Genomic DNA, 12,191 nt, shown 5'->3' with positions numbered 1-12,191 from the left:
GATATGGAGAAACTCTTCACTTGTACCAGAGAAAAGGGATGTCACGGGCATAGAAATGGGTATCAGAGACACCAAGAGGTGTGGCGTCAAAGCTGATTCTAGACGAGGGGTGTTTTACGCAGAGACCCTAGTCGTACTGCGTCACTGTAAATATTAGTCAATAATGGCACTTGTATAACATGTATCGAGCCATCTTGAGCCACCTCTAGCTTCTTTTTTTTGGGGGGATTTCTTTTAATAATTATTTTACCATCGCTTCGGCGCAGAAACGGCGTTCGATGAGAATGTCTTACTTGTCACCGTTGACTGTGCCCGCTCCTTCTCAAGCTTGCTCAGGCCAATCTTGTCTGTGACGGGCGTAGCATTGATGATGTTGTCAAACTCGTCGTCATCCTCCCCGTTATCAGAGTCTGGCTCAACATCAGAGTCCGGCTTCAGGGTCTGCGGTCGCGGTATCGACTCGGGTTTCTTCTTCTCCTCTGCAGAAGGATTCGCGAACGTCTTTGATGCGAGGACCTTACGGCGGATCTCCTCCATGGCCGCGTCGTCATCGCTGTCATCTGATATCGCATAGGGATCTTTGTCTTCGTCCTCTTCCTCTTCCTGCTGGTCTTTTGCGGGCTTCTTACCCAGGTATATTCCGTCAACACTGTCGCCGTCCCCTGACTCCTCTCCGCTCTCCTCCTCTTCATCGTCCTCCTCCTCATCTGAATCGGCTATCGCCCTCCGGTTGGTGTTGCCTCCCTTCCACATGTCATCAGCGTCGCCCTCTTCTCTGCTTTCCGCATACTCTTTGTCGAGTCTGTCAAGCCACTCCTCTTGAACCCTCTTTATTCCTTTCTCATCTTCGCTCGCAGCATACTTCTTCAGCAGACTCAGGTTGATCTCCAAGAAAGCCTCGCCATACGAGAATGGCGACAGAACCTGCTCCGCCCACTCGGGATGCCCGCAGATATAAAACGCCGCGGCCAGCGCCTCGACGCAGTTCAACTTCCATGGCTTCCCGTAATTAACCGTGTTCGCAGCGACCAAGTATGGCAGCAGACGCTCGCATTTGCCTCCGACCTTGCTCCATTGAATCTCCTGCATACGTGCCCAACTGCACTCGACAACGGCGGCACCGTACTGCTCCATGAGTTCGCGGTCGGTTGGGGAGATGGTGTGTTTGCCGTTGGGCGTGATGATGACACCGTTGTGGCGCTGGCCGACGTGGAGGTCGCGCATCATGCCCATGCGGATCAGCTTCTTTCCGGAGCATCGCTTGGGATCGCAATGGCCAAGATCCCAGCAGGCGGCTTTGAATGTCGGCCGGGAGGTGGGCTGGCCTTCGGCGTCGTCGTCGCCATCTCGAGGCTGGCGCTGTCGTGGCGGGCCCGAGTGGTGGTTTTTGCGTCCGCGGGAACCGAAGTTGTCTTTCTTGTGGCGAACCATCTTCGAGGACTGCCGAGGGAGGGTATGCTCAAGGTGAAGATGGTTCAGCTGAATGGGTTTCCTGCGAATCGCAAAGGATCCATCGATGGTCGATTTGGCGGGGTATTGGAGGGGCAAAAAAAGAGAGCGATAGGGCGAAAAATTCGATAAGACACTCCCAAAACAGCTTATGCAATTAGACAAGCCAACCTCTAAACAAGGCAAGGAAATCTCCACACGCAAGCACAGGCCACTTGTACGAAGTGGCTCCTCCCGCGCCGCTTGTCACTCGCAGCCCCTCGTCATACGGCCACAGATGCCTTCGGTACCTATCAAAGGGTTCAGAGGGATGCCTGCGCCGACCTAATTCAATCTGTACAATTCGCAGGCGCTTGCTCGGCCAGCTTTTGATTTCGACGGCCACCCCCCTCCGATGTTTCTCGCAGCTTGAGACCTTGACTACGACGTAATCCCAACTGCCAAAATAGCTCCCTTACCTCGTCGCCCAAGACCGTACTCGAACACCACCACGATGGAGGCCGCATCAGCCAGAGCTGCGGCCCGAGACCGCTGGGGCGAGATGGGCAGTCCCACGCCATCGCAGCTCCAGCGCTTCATCCAGGCTGCGTGCAGCCCCGAGAACTACGAGCCGAACCTCGCTCTGAACCTCGAGATTGCCGATCTGATCAATTCCAAGAAGGGCTCCGCCCCGCGCGAGGCCGCTGTCGCCATCGTCAGCTACGTCAACCATCGCAACCCGAACGTGGCTCTTCTGGCTCTCAACCTGCTCGATATTTGCGTCAAGAACTGCGGCTACCCCTTTCATTTGCAAATCAGCACGAAGGAGTTTCTCAATGAGCTTGTCAGGAGGTTCCCCGAGCGACCGCCGATACGGGCGACGCGGGTGCAGATGAAGATCCTCGAGGCGATCGAGGAGTGGAGGAGTACGATATGTGATACGAGCAGATACAAGGAGGATTTGGGTTTCATTCGGGACATGCATCGTCTCCTGAGCTACAAGGGGTATACATTTCCCGAAGTTAGACGGGATGATGCCGCCGTGCTCAACCCCAGTGATGTAAGCGTCTTTTGTTTTTGTCGGAGTTGAGGGTGGGGACTGACAGACACAGAACCTGAAATCTGCCGAAGAGATGGAGGAGGAGGAGCGCGAGGCGCAATCCGCCAAGTTGCAGGAGCTCATTCGACGAGGCACCCCTGAGGACCTGCAAGAGGCCAATCGCCTGATGAAGATCATGGCCGGTTTCGATACTCGATCCAAGACGGACTACCGCGCAAAAGCTGCTCAAGAGGTTGCTAAAATTCAGGCCAAGGCGCGACTGCTGGAGGAGAGACTTGAGGCCTTCCAGCAGGGTGACACGATGCAGGACGGAGATGTCTTTTCTGAGCTAGCTGCTGCCCTGCAGAGTGCACAGCCCAAGATTCAGAAGATGTGCGAGGAAGAGTCGGACGATCACGAGGCCGTAGCTAAGCTGCTTGAGATCAACGACAGCATACACCGAACGGTTGAGCGGTACAAGCTCATGAAGAAGGGCGATCTTGAGGGTGCGCAGAAGGTGGCCAGTGGCGCGCCGCCGCCATTGTCTTCGGGCCCCTCCAAGAGCGCGGCGCAAGAGCTGTCCCTTATTGATTTTGACGGAGAGCCGGACACAACTAATGGATCAGGTTCGGGGCAACCGGCTTCGCAGTCCGCGGGCATCGAGAACGACCTTCTCGGCCTTTCTATGGATGACTCGGCAAGCTATGGTCAAGGAGGTGCTCTGACGCTCGGGTTTGGAGCGAATCAAAGTAAGTTCAACAAATACCTTCAACCCATGAATCATACTGACAGTGACCAGATATTCCAGGCCCTGCACTACTCTCTTCCATTACGGAAAACAACAGCGCCAAAGGTCCTATGAGCAGTACGACGACTCCCCAAGCACCATCCTTCTCCCAGTTCGCGTCCTTTACATCCCCTTCAGCATCCCAGTCCGGCACCCCTCAGCCGCCTGGAATGTCTGCGTTCAAGCCTCCTCAGCAGCAAGTCTCGTCCTCGACTGATCCGTTTGCCGCCCTCGGATCTCCTGTCTTTTCTTCTAAGCCTGCAACTCCCGCTCCTCAGCCCGCTGCGGCTGCGCCAGCAGCGAATGATGACGACGAATGGTCTTTCTCGTCGGCGTTGCCCCAGGAGGCGCCTAGTCAACCTAAGGAGCACAAGGCGACTGTGAGCGATTCCACCGTCAAGATTGAAATGATTGCCGGAAGGTCTGGAAGTGGCAATGCTCTGAACCTCAGCTTTGCATTCTCCAACAACTCTGCGCAACCCATCTCCGAGCTTCACTACCAGCTCGCTGTAACAAAGGTAATGCCCCCGTATATTTCGTGGAATAGTGAACAGTTGCTTACATCAGTCAGGGCTACGAACTTACGCTCAAGCCCCAGACAGGGCGCTCATTGAGCCCTAAACAGAGTAGAGGCGTGACACAAACCGTAGAAGTATGGCATGCTGGGGACAAAAGTCGCAAGGTGCAGTCTATCAAGTTGCGGTGGAGGGTCTCGTACAGAGTAGGGGCGGAACAGAAGAACGAGATGGGTGAGATTCCTGAGTTCAGCATCGCATGATGAGGCAGAGGCTCGCAAGTGGGCGCAAAGAGAGAGAGAGGGGGGGGGGGGGGGCGCATCTTCGGAGGCCATGGACATTTGGTGGCATGTTGTGAGCCATGAAAAGGAGTTTTAGAATCTAGGGCACCCCGAGAAGCTGAGAAGACAGCAATCTGCCTCTCGGTCCGTGGCTCTTCGCAATGTGGTACATCAGTTGGTGCAATTGCCTCTTCGTGTAAACTCTTCTCGGTAGGAATTTCATAAGTGTAAATAACACCGCAATATTCAGAGAACAAGAAGGTACGCATGGCCAGATGCTCCTTCCGTCCGATGCCCCTTCCACGGCGTGACCCAGAAACGCGTGCGCGGCGCCTTACCCTTTATCTATCAGAACCCCCTTCGCTGCTCCCGTTGACCTTGGGCGAGCGGTCTCAAAGTAGCGGTATTAATTTACGGCAGCAAAACCAGACTTGTAGACCCTTGGTTCGCTACTCGGTGCAAGCAGCCCTGTGCGACCTTTGAGGCCTTCAATGGTCGGGTTTAGCACATGAAGGGGCTAGCCCAAATCGTTTTGACTTTTCGGCTATTGAGCAAAATTGATTGCAATAGGTTTTTTGGTCGTTGTGACGACTTTTTGTGTCACTGCTTTTGACGCTGGGATGTGGAAGGAAGCACTGGTGGGAGCAGTTGAAGCTGCGGCCGCGAGGATGACGATGGTCGACGATGGCCGGGTGGGATTTGGCGATGGTTCTCCGTGAGTGAAGGAACGGGGCCGGGTGGGGCCCGTTGAGTCCGTGCGGTAGATGGCGGCGGGCGTGTGTGGGGGGGACCCTTTCTTTCTAGGTAGAAGGTAGTGTATAATTAAGCGCTAACGAAAGATGGTGTTCACGGCGGGATGACCTCAGAGCTCCCCAGGGCGATTTTTTTGCCCCCATTTCCCTCTCCTCAGATGCTCTACCCAGGACGTATCACTCAACAACAGCCCACGATTCCTCGTAGAGACTCTCTCTCTCTCTGTTAACTTGCCGGGTCCCGAGCGGGTTTCCCACTCGAAATTTGCATTTGCAAAAGATATACTGTGCTCCCTCGCTCTTATAGCCTACCGGACGCGACGAGCCACGCAGCAACCGCGCAACCCTACTCGACGAAACCTCCCCCTTGACAAGGATCCATCCTGAGAGATCCCATTGTTGGTTGGGCCTGCGCAACACACCGCCATGGTTTCCGAAGACGAGCGCCGCGACCATAAGTCACGGCACAGCCGCTACGACGACGACGACGACGACGCCAACGACAGACGGCGCAAAGACACCACAGACCGCGAAAGCCACCGGCGCAGACGCAGCAAGGACGCAGAAGGGGACCGCAATCGCGATCGCGATCGCGGCTTGGACAGACACAAGGGTAGACGGAGGTCACGGTCGCGAGACAGGCGCGAGAGGCGGCGCTCGCGCACACCCGACCCGGCTGCGCGGAAGCGTTCCCGTTCAAGAGATCGCGATCGTGACCGCGACAGGGAAAGGCACAGGAGGCGGTCACCGCGCGACGACAGGGCCAACGACAGGGCCAGCAGCGGTAAAGAAGTCGCCCGTCGCCGCCGCGACCGCGGCGACCACGACTCCGACTCCGAGACCAGCACGGCCGCCAAACGGAAGCGACCCTCCAGCCCCCTCCGCCGCTCCGGGCCCCTGGCCTCCCAGGACGACACCTTTGCAATCTCGAAGGGCGAGGAGCCGGAGAAGCCCAAGGAGAAGCCAAACCTGCGCACCACGGGCCTTCTCGCCGCGGCCTCCAACTCGGTGCAGCAAGCAGACGGCACCTCCATCGTCCTGAAATACCACGAACCCGCCGAGGCGCGGAAGCCGCCCGCAAAGGACCAGTGGAAGCTCTTCGTCTTCAAGGGCGCCGACATTGTCGACACGGTCGACCTCAATGTGCGGAGCTGCTGGCTGGTGGGGAGAGAGGCTGCCGTCGTGGATCTGGTGGCGGAGCACCCCAGCATCAGCAAGCAGCACGCCGTCATCCAGTTCCGGCACGTCGAGAAGAGGAACGAGTTCGGGGACCGGATCGGGAAGGTCAAGCCTTACCTTATTGACCTCGAGAGCGCCAACGGGACGGTGCTTAATGGGGACAAGGTCGCGGATAGTCGGTATTACGAGCTGCGGGATAAGGACATGATTAAGCTGGGCCATAGTACGCGAGAGTACGTGCTCATGCTGGCACCGAAATGAGACGGAGCTACGCGGGCATCTGGCGAACATTTACTTGACGCAACCCCGTGGTGACGACTGCATGGCACCCAGTATCGCGGGAATGGCATTCGGCCTCCAAAAAAACTCGGATCGGGTTGAGACCATGGGGGCAAGGCGGCACTTGTTGCACATGTGTGTATTATACTGTTATTCCATGAAAGAAAGACAAAAAGAAACGCTATGCCTCTGAAGGCTGTTTTCCCGCACGAACCCAACAATTGCAGCATCTCCAGAATGACCGCTTCTACGTGTTTCAACGCCGGGCCCGCTCTTCCCTTCTAACAATTTCTCTTTGTATCAGTGCCCTTATCCAGATATGATTCCCAGCCCGACATGCGTCGAATTAGGGGGAGATTCTGAGTCGTCCACACCACCGGTTCTAACGAGGTGCGAGAGGCTGACTGCCTCTTCAGACCTTCGCTGGATTCGGTCCCGGTCCTCAAGAAACCGGCGACCAGATTCCGCAAGATCGACAGGCACATCGCCAAACTCTATGATTCTACCGTCCGGGACTCTGATACCACCAGAACAAGGTCTACCCAAATTTTCATCGCCAGAGATAATCTGCGGGCTACCTCTGGTTGCCCCTAAGTCCGGACTCTCCCGATCCGCCTCGAAAGTGGGAATTCGCCCCGCAGGCAACATAAGAGGCATGTTGCTGTTGCCAAAGAGTGACTCATCACGAGGGCGCCCATTCTGTCTTTGTTGCCAAACGTTATAAGATGTCTGGTCCATGTCCATCGGCATAAGCCGGGGAGAGGGCTCCGTCTCAACCATGGACGGTGCTCGTTGGCGGGGCAGGCTTGACCTGACACTCCCGCTGTTGCTGCTTAAGGGGGTACCTGTTGAGCCAGTCATTGCCACAAGTGGAGGGTTTGAGCTCGGATTTCTAGACATCGGCTGTGATGTGTACCCATTTGGCGGCATTGACTCAACAGGACCCTCAGAAACCGTAGTCGCAGGCGATGAGACATTCACAGCCGGGTGATAGGGATCTTGATCCGATCTCGAAAGCACCTTATTGTAGGGGTCCCGAGGGTAGTATGGGTAAGGCGGTTGAGATGGCGCAGCATTTTGTTGCATGGCAGGATTCCTCTGCAAGCTGCTTGAATGGTTCGAAACTACTGATAGACCTGGAGGATAAAAAGGTGTGTGCTGCGTCCCTGGGCTAGAGTTTGCAGTTCTGACACCCTCTTTGTATGTGGTTGGAGGATGTTGGGTTGACTGTGAAATGGGTGATGCCGATTTCAAAGACTCCTTAGAGCTGTTTGATACTGTTCTTCCTGTTCTGGATTTTTCGCGACGCTTCGTTCCAATGCCCGATCCTGTCAAACGTCGAAATATGTTTTGATAATACGGTCGTCGAGCCGGCTGTATCTCATGGCTATGCTGAGGTTCCGGTGGTCCACTCGCTCTGGGGTCATCCGTCGGGTCAATTTCAGTTACAGGCTGGTTCTCTTTCATCCTATGCGCAATGGAGTGGACAGCGCTATCAACAGTTTTCAAGCTGTTGACTGACAAAGCATCGTAAGCGGCTACTCGTTCGATGGTCCCCGCTCTAGACAGCGTAGTAGAAAAGGTAGGGTTCAAGGGCGTTTCTTCCTCAACTGCAGACCCGGACACAGCTTTGGCATAGCTAGACTTCCCAAGCATCGATAGCGACTTTGCAACAGTACCTGTGCTAGAACTCCTGCCTTTGTCATAGATTTGACCACCACCTCGAGGTGGTGGTGGAGACGCTTTCTTGATATGCATGAGCTCAAGCTCAGCTTCACTCCTGGCAATTATTCTCGAGCGGCTGGGTGATCTTCCTCCCCGTGAATACTGGGATGGAGTAATAAGACCGCGAGCAGATTCCCGACTGACACTGACACTGACACGGGGATCATTGGTCATTGCGGCAGTTTCTCTCCATGCTCCTCCGCGATCATGATACCGTCGCTGCTCTCTCTTCTTTACGGAGCGGTGTCTAGAGACGAGAGTCCAAGCAGGCTCGGCAACATCTAGATATGGCCCCTCTACCATGTCTGGGGGATACGGAGTGATGGTTCGATCCTCTGATCTTTGGTCTTCAGTCTGTGATCCCTGATCGTCGCCTACATAAGGACGATATGGCATATGGAAATGATGTGGATTGTCAAAGACAAGCGGCGATTCATAATCGATATTGTCTTCTGCGGGAGTAAAACGGTCGTTTTGGGGGATTTTGGTTCCGCCAGAGGTACCAGTGGAACGCGAAGATAAGCTGTTGACGCGTTCGAACACCGACGAATGAGTTGTGGACTCTTTTCCGTCAATGATGTTCGTCGACATAGTCATCTGTAACTTATCGATTTCTCCCGGGAGCCTCGCGAGTCGTTCCTCCAGATCCGTTCTGGCCGCGGTAAGATCTGCGAGACTGTCTGTTTGTTGGCGAATTCTATGGTGTGAGCGGGCTTTTTGGTGACGGCCGAGATGTTCCATCATTTTTTTCCCATGTATAATATATCGTCTATAGTCATCAGGCAAGCCTGTTTCGGGATCCTCGTTCATCCTGGCATGGGCTTCATCGAAGGAAAGGCAGAAAACTCGGACTGCCCGTTCCAGCCAAAACTCGAGCTGTCCCTCTTCGATGAGAAGCTCGATGAAAAAGGCCTGGACAATGCTATGAACACGAAGTACGTCCAATGGTTCCGGGGTTATATCGTCACTTTGACGAGAGCTTTGTGAGCTTGAAGAAGGAATGTCGTCCATTTCGTTCCGCTCAACAAGAGCGAATCTAATCAGAGTAACGAATGTCTGGACTAAGCTTCTTCTTCGTCCGGTTGTCCCTGTCTTCACCGGCGTGCGCTTGTCTAGAGCTTTCAACCCGAGTGCCAGCATCTCTACTGGCACCATCTGACTGAAGAAAGACAGGATGTAGATGAGATTCAAAGCGGCAGTGTCGCCGCGATCCTGCAGCTGGTCCCTGATTGTCTTATATGCCGGGAGGTTTCCAACCTTTGGTTTGTCTCGAAAGGACTTGAGGTATTTTGCAAGCGGCTCCCGGGTTGCATTCATCTGAAGTGCAGCTGCATGAATCATCAAGGGAAGACGATCCATTAGCTGCACAAGCTCCTGAGCTCGCCTGAGATCATCAGTCGTATACGGCTGCTTCTTGCCCATCTCCTCGAGAAGCAATTCTTGTGCATCTTGAGTTGGAAGCAATCCGAGTCTCATGACCCTTGGGTTGTCTAATAGATAGTCTCCAGCAACGCACATCTCAGTTGATGTGTAAATGAGACTAGTCCCTGGTCGATCAGGAATGAAGTTGAGGAGAGAGTCGTCGCCAAAGCGAATCCCATCAAGAACCAGCAGCCAGTCATCTGAATCATTGAACCAGTTTCTGACTATCTCGACCATCTTTTGAGGGTTCATCAAGTTCCTTTTCTTCTCTTGGCCAGCCATGCCTCTGATAGCCTCGGTCTTGGCGATACGCCAGAAACCATCCTCCATATCTTGGAGAGTGGTCGATCTGATCCAGTATATACCACCAGGATAGTCATCCTTGTGGCTGAAAACATACTGCCGTGCCATGTGAGTCTTCCCTGCCCCTGGAATTCCCTGAATAAGCACTGCAGATGTGCCATCCGATCGCCCCTTTGGGTCCATTAACATCCGGTGTAGGTCTCGAAGCTCCTCTTCACGTCCCTTGAAGAAAGAATTGGGTCGGAAGCGATCAGGGTGGACGAAAAGAGGTTTTCTAGGCTTTGGAATCTCCCTCAAAGATCCAGAAGGGGAGTGATGGTATTTGGTGCTTGCAACATCGGTAGGTGATGCTTGGGGTGCGTATACTGGTGCGTGTGTGCCTGAAGGATTATTCTATGCGTATATGTCAGCACTGGTGCATTCAGACGATGACAAGAAAACAAGGTAATGCAATAACTGCAAGAGCTAACGGCCGGATCGTGGAAACCCAAGAGATTTGAAGAAGAGCACTTACATAGTCACGCATCCTCTCGGCAGCTTCATATTGTGCTCTGGCTCTCCTGTCGTCCAGCTCGATTTCCCATCGGATGCGAATGACTGGCGGAGCTTCTTTTGACCATTCTCGAATAGCAGTCGACACATTTCTGTACCCAGGTGCACTAGTGCTCTCAAACTTGCACATGCTAGAGTGAGTAGCCTCAATGCCGTAGTACGTTACGCCCGGCAACTGTGGACTTGCCGAGTTTGCATCCACTACTAACATCCTGTTAAATGCCATGTTAGCTCTTCCTTTCTTTCCATCTTCACATTGGGATACTCTAATGACCAGGGGGTTGAAGGACGAGAGTTGGTTTCCAGTTTTCGTAGGCCGCGGGCGGATATATTCAAGGTGTACTAACTTTGTGCCTTTGATATCCGTCTTGTGGTTTTCATGAGCCATGTGAATCTTGAATCGTTGATAGACGTCGAGGAAATGGTTGTTGATGTTTTCCAGGGTTTCGTTGTCCTTCTTCAGAGTCTTGAGAAGGACAGACTCACTGTCAAACAATTTCCTGGGCGCTATGGCGTCGGCCATTCTCTGCAGAACGACGCCCCATGTTGCCAAGCTGGAACCAGTGTGAGGGGTGCCGAGGAAAATTATGCCGTAAGTAGATATGAAGATGGATCTGGCATCCTCCTGGTTCTTGTCCCTGACATCGTTGGAGTAAAGCAGGGCACGCTTGACAAGAAGGCCACCTAGGCTGTGTGCGACAAAGATGATGGGATTACCGGATGTGCGCTCGCTCTTACGATAGAGGGCGAGATTTGTGACCAATGTTTGGGCATGCTGAAAGATGAAATTGTCGCTGGCGCTGCGGTCAGATTTGCCAACGGTGTAAACATCTGCATTGTAGCCGTATACTAAAATGTTGACACGGGTTTTCCCTAGAGAGGAAGGCAGTAGATCGGTTGGCCAAAAGACATCATTGGCGGCAGACCATGTTTTCTTGGGGTTGCCGTTAAGACCATGCACCAAGACGATGTCAACCCTGGCATCGGGGTGAGTACAGACGGCGGTGATTTCGTAGCGTGCTATCTGCTTGTTGATGGACCCCTGATACACAAAACTCCGTTAGTACATGGACGGCAAAAGAAGCCGAATGGCAGTTCTAGGCAAGCTTATTCTGCTCCTGAAAGTGTTTTTAATGATATAATAAAAAAATTCAAAATCCAAGAGGAGATACTGGGTGAGAGAGCGTGACGAACGAGAAAGGTAGAGAAGAGGCCAGGGAAGGGACGAAAAAGAGCAAGGGTTATGACGAGACGTATCTAGACAAGGACCATTCTGCATAGGCATTCGAGGGGTAAGATGGAAGGGCGGGCCGTTACGACAGGCCTCTTAAGCATCAGTGACTAAAACAAGATGCTGACTTACCATGCTTGCCCAGAGTCTAGTCAGCAGCAGGGGGGCCAAGAGAATATTGTTGTTGTCCGTCTATGCTCTCTTTGGGTTCTCAGGCTTCTCTCCGAGTATGTCGATCGAGGAAGAGTCAGGTTCACAGATGGAATGGGTCTGCATGGAACGTCTTTATATCGACAGGGGGGCACCTTCACCAGGTCCTCAACGATAGAGCCGCAGGTGGAAAGCCAAGACAAGGCGAGCCGATGATGTGCGTCGACTGGCTCGACTGGCGTCCCGCTGCTTGTTTCCTTCGCCGAGGCTTGGGGCACAAGTTTCCAAGCTACGATACTCGAACAAGAGGTGGCCGTCGCGGGTGGATTGGTGATGGAGTGTAGCACGCCAGGCAGTCTGGTCATACATGGGAATATGGAGCCGAGAGTGACAGCTTGACCCGGTAAGGACGGAAGTAAAATAATATCATGAGCCACAATTCTAACGAGAGGTGACGACGGGAAGAGTTAAGTTCAGCTTGAAGACCCGGGGGGGTAACGCGCAACGTCGTCCAATGTAGGGGGCGTGGACTTGGAACAAGTTTGTGC

At 53.7% G+C, this 12,191-nt stretch overlaps 4 protein-coding genes across 4 annotated transcripts; 2 read left to right on the top strand and 2 right to left on the bottom strand.

Moving 5' to 3' along the window:
• Nucleotides 1-246: 246 nt before the first annotated feature.
• On the bottom strand, nucleotides 247-1,431 carry EsH8_I_000605 (ribosome biogenesis protein TSR3; the record flags this gene model as incomplete). Its single annotated transcript, XM_083268018.1, has 1 exon — nucleotides 247-1,431. One exon carries the CDS (start codon nucleotides 1,429-1,431, stop codon nucleotides 247-249), a length of 1,185 nt encoding a protein of 394 aa, XP_083118456.1.
• Nucleotides 1,432-1,942: 511 nt separating this feature from the next.
• On the top strand, nucleotides 1,943-4,032 carry EsH8_I_000604 (VHS domain-containing protein; the record flags this gene model as incomplete). The annotated part of the gene is made up of 4 exons (XM_083268017.1): nucleotides 1,943-2,488; nucleotides 2,541-3,216; nucleotides 3,267-3,772; nucleotides 3,826-4,032. 4 exons carry the CDS (start codon nucleotides 1,943-1,945, stop codon nucleotides 4,030-4,032), a joined length of 1,935 nt encoding a protein of 644 aa, XP_083118455.1.
• Nucleotides 4,033-5,228: 1,196 nt separating this feature from the next.
• EsH8_I_000603 (SMAD/FHA domain-containing protein) lies at nucleotides 5,229-6,242 on the top strand (the record flags this gene model as incomplete). The annotated part of the gene is made up of 1 exon (XM_083268016.1): nucleotides 5,229-6,242. One exon carries the CDS (start codon nucleotides 5,229-5,231, stop codon nucleotides 6,240-6,242), a length of 1,014 nt encoding a protein of 337 aa, XP_083118454.1.
• A 2,779-nt stretch (nucleotides 6,243-9,021) lies between these two features.
• EsH8_I_000602 (esterase/lipase family protein) lies at nucleotides 9,022-11,628 on the bottom strand (the record flags this gene model as incomplete). Its single annotated transcript, XM_083268015.1, has 5 exons — nucleotides 9,022-9,092; nucleotides 9,146-10,103; nucleotides 10,225-10,474; nucleotides 10,610-11,304; nucleotides 11,626-11,628. The coding sequence occupies 5 exons, from the start codon at nucleotides 11,626-11,628 to the stop codon at nucleotides 9,022-9,024; spliced, it is 1,977 nt and encodes a 658-aa protein (XP_083118453.1).
• Between the last annotated feature and the right edge of the window lie 563 nt (nucleotides 11,629-12,191).

The sequence above is a fragment of the Colletotrichum jinshuiense genome, chromosome 1 (assembly GCF_051148585.1).
Source record: "Colletotrichum jinshuiense chromosome 1, complete sequence".
In the NCBI taxonomy this organism is placed as follows: domain Eukaryota; kingdom Fungi; phylum Ascomycota; class Sordariomycetes; order Glomerellales; family Glomerellaceae; genus Colletotrichum; species Colletotrichum jinshuiense.
Note: the sequence above shows the minus strand (reverse complement) of the source record. Positions and strands in the feature narration are given on the sequence as shown.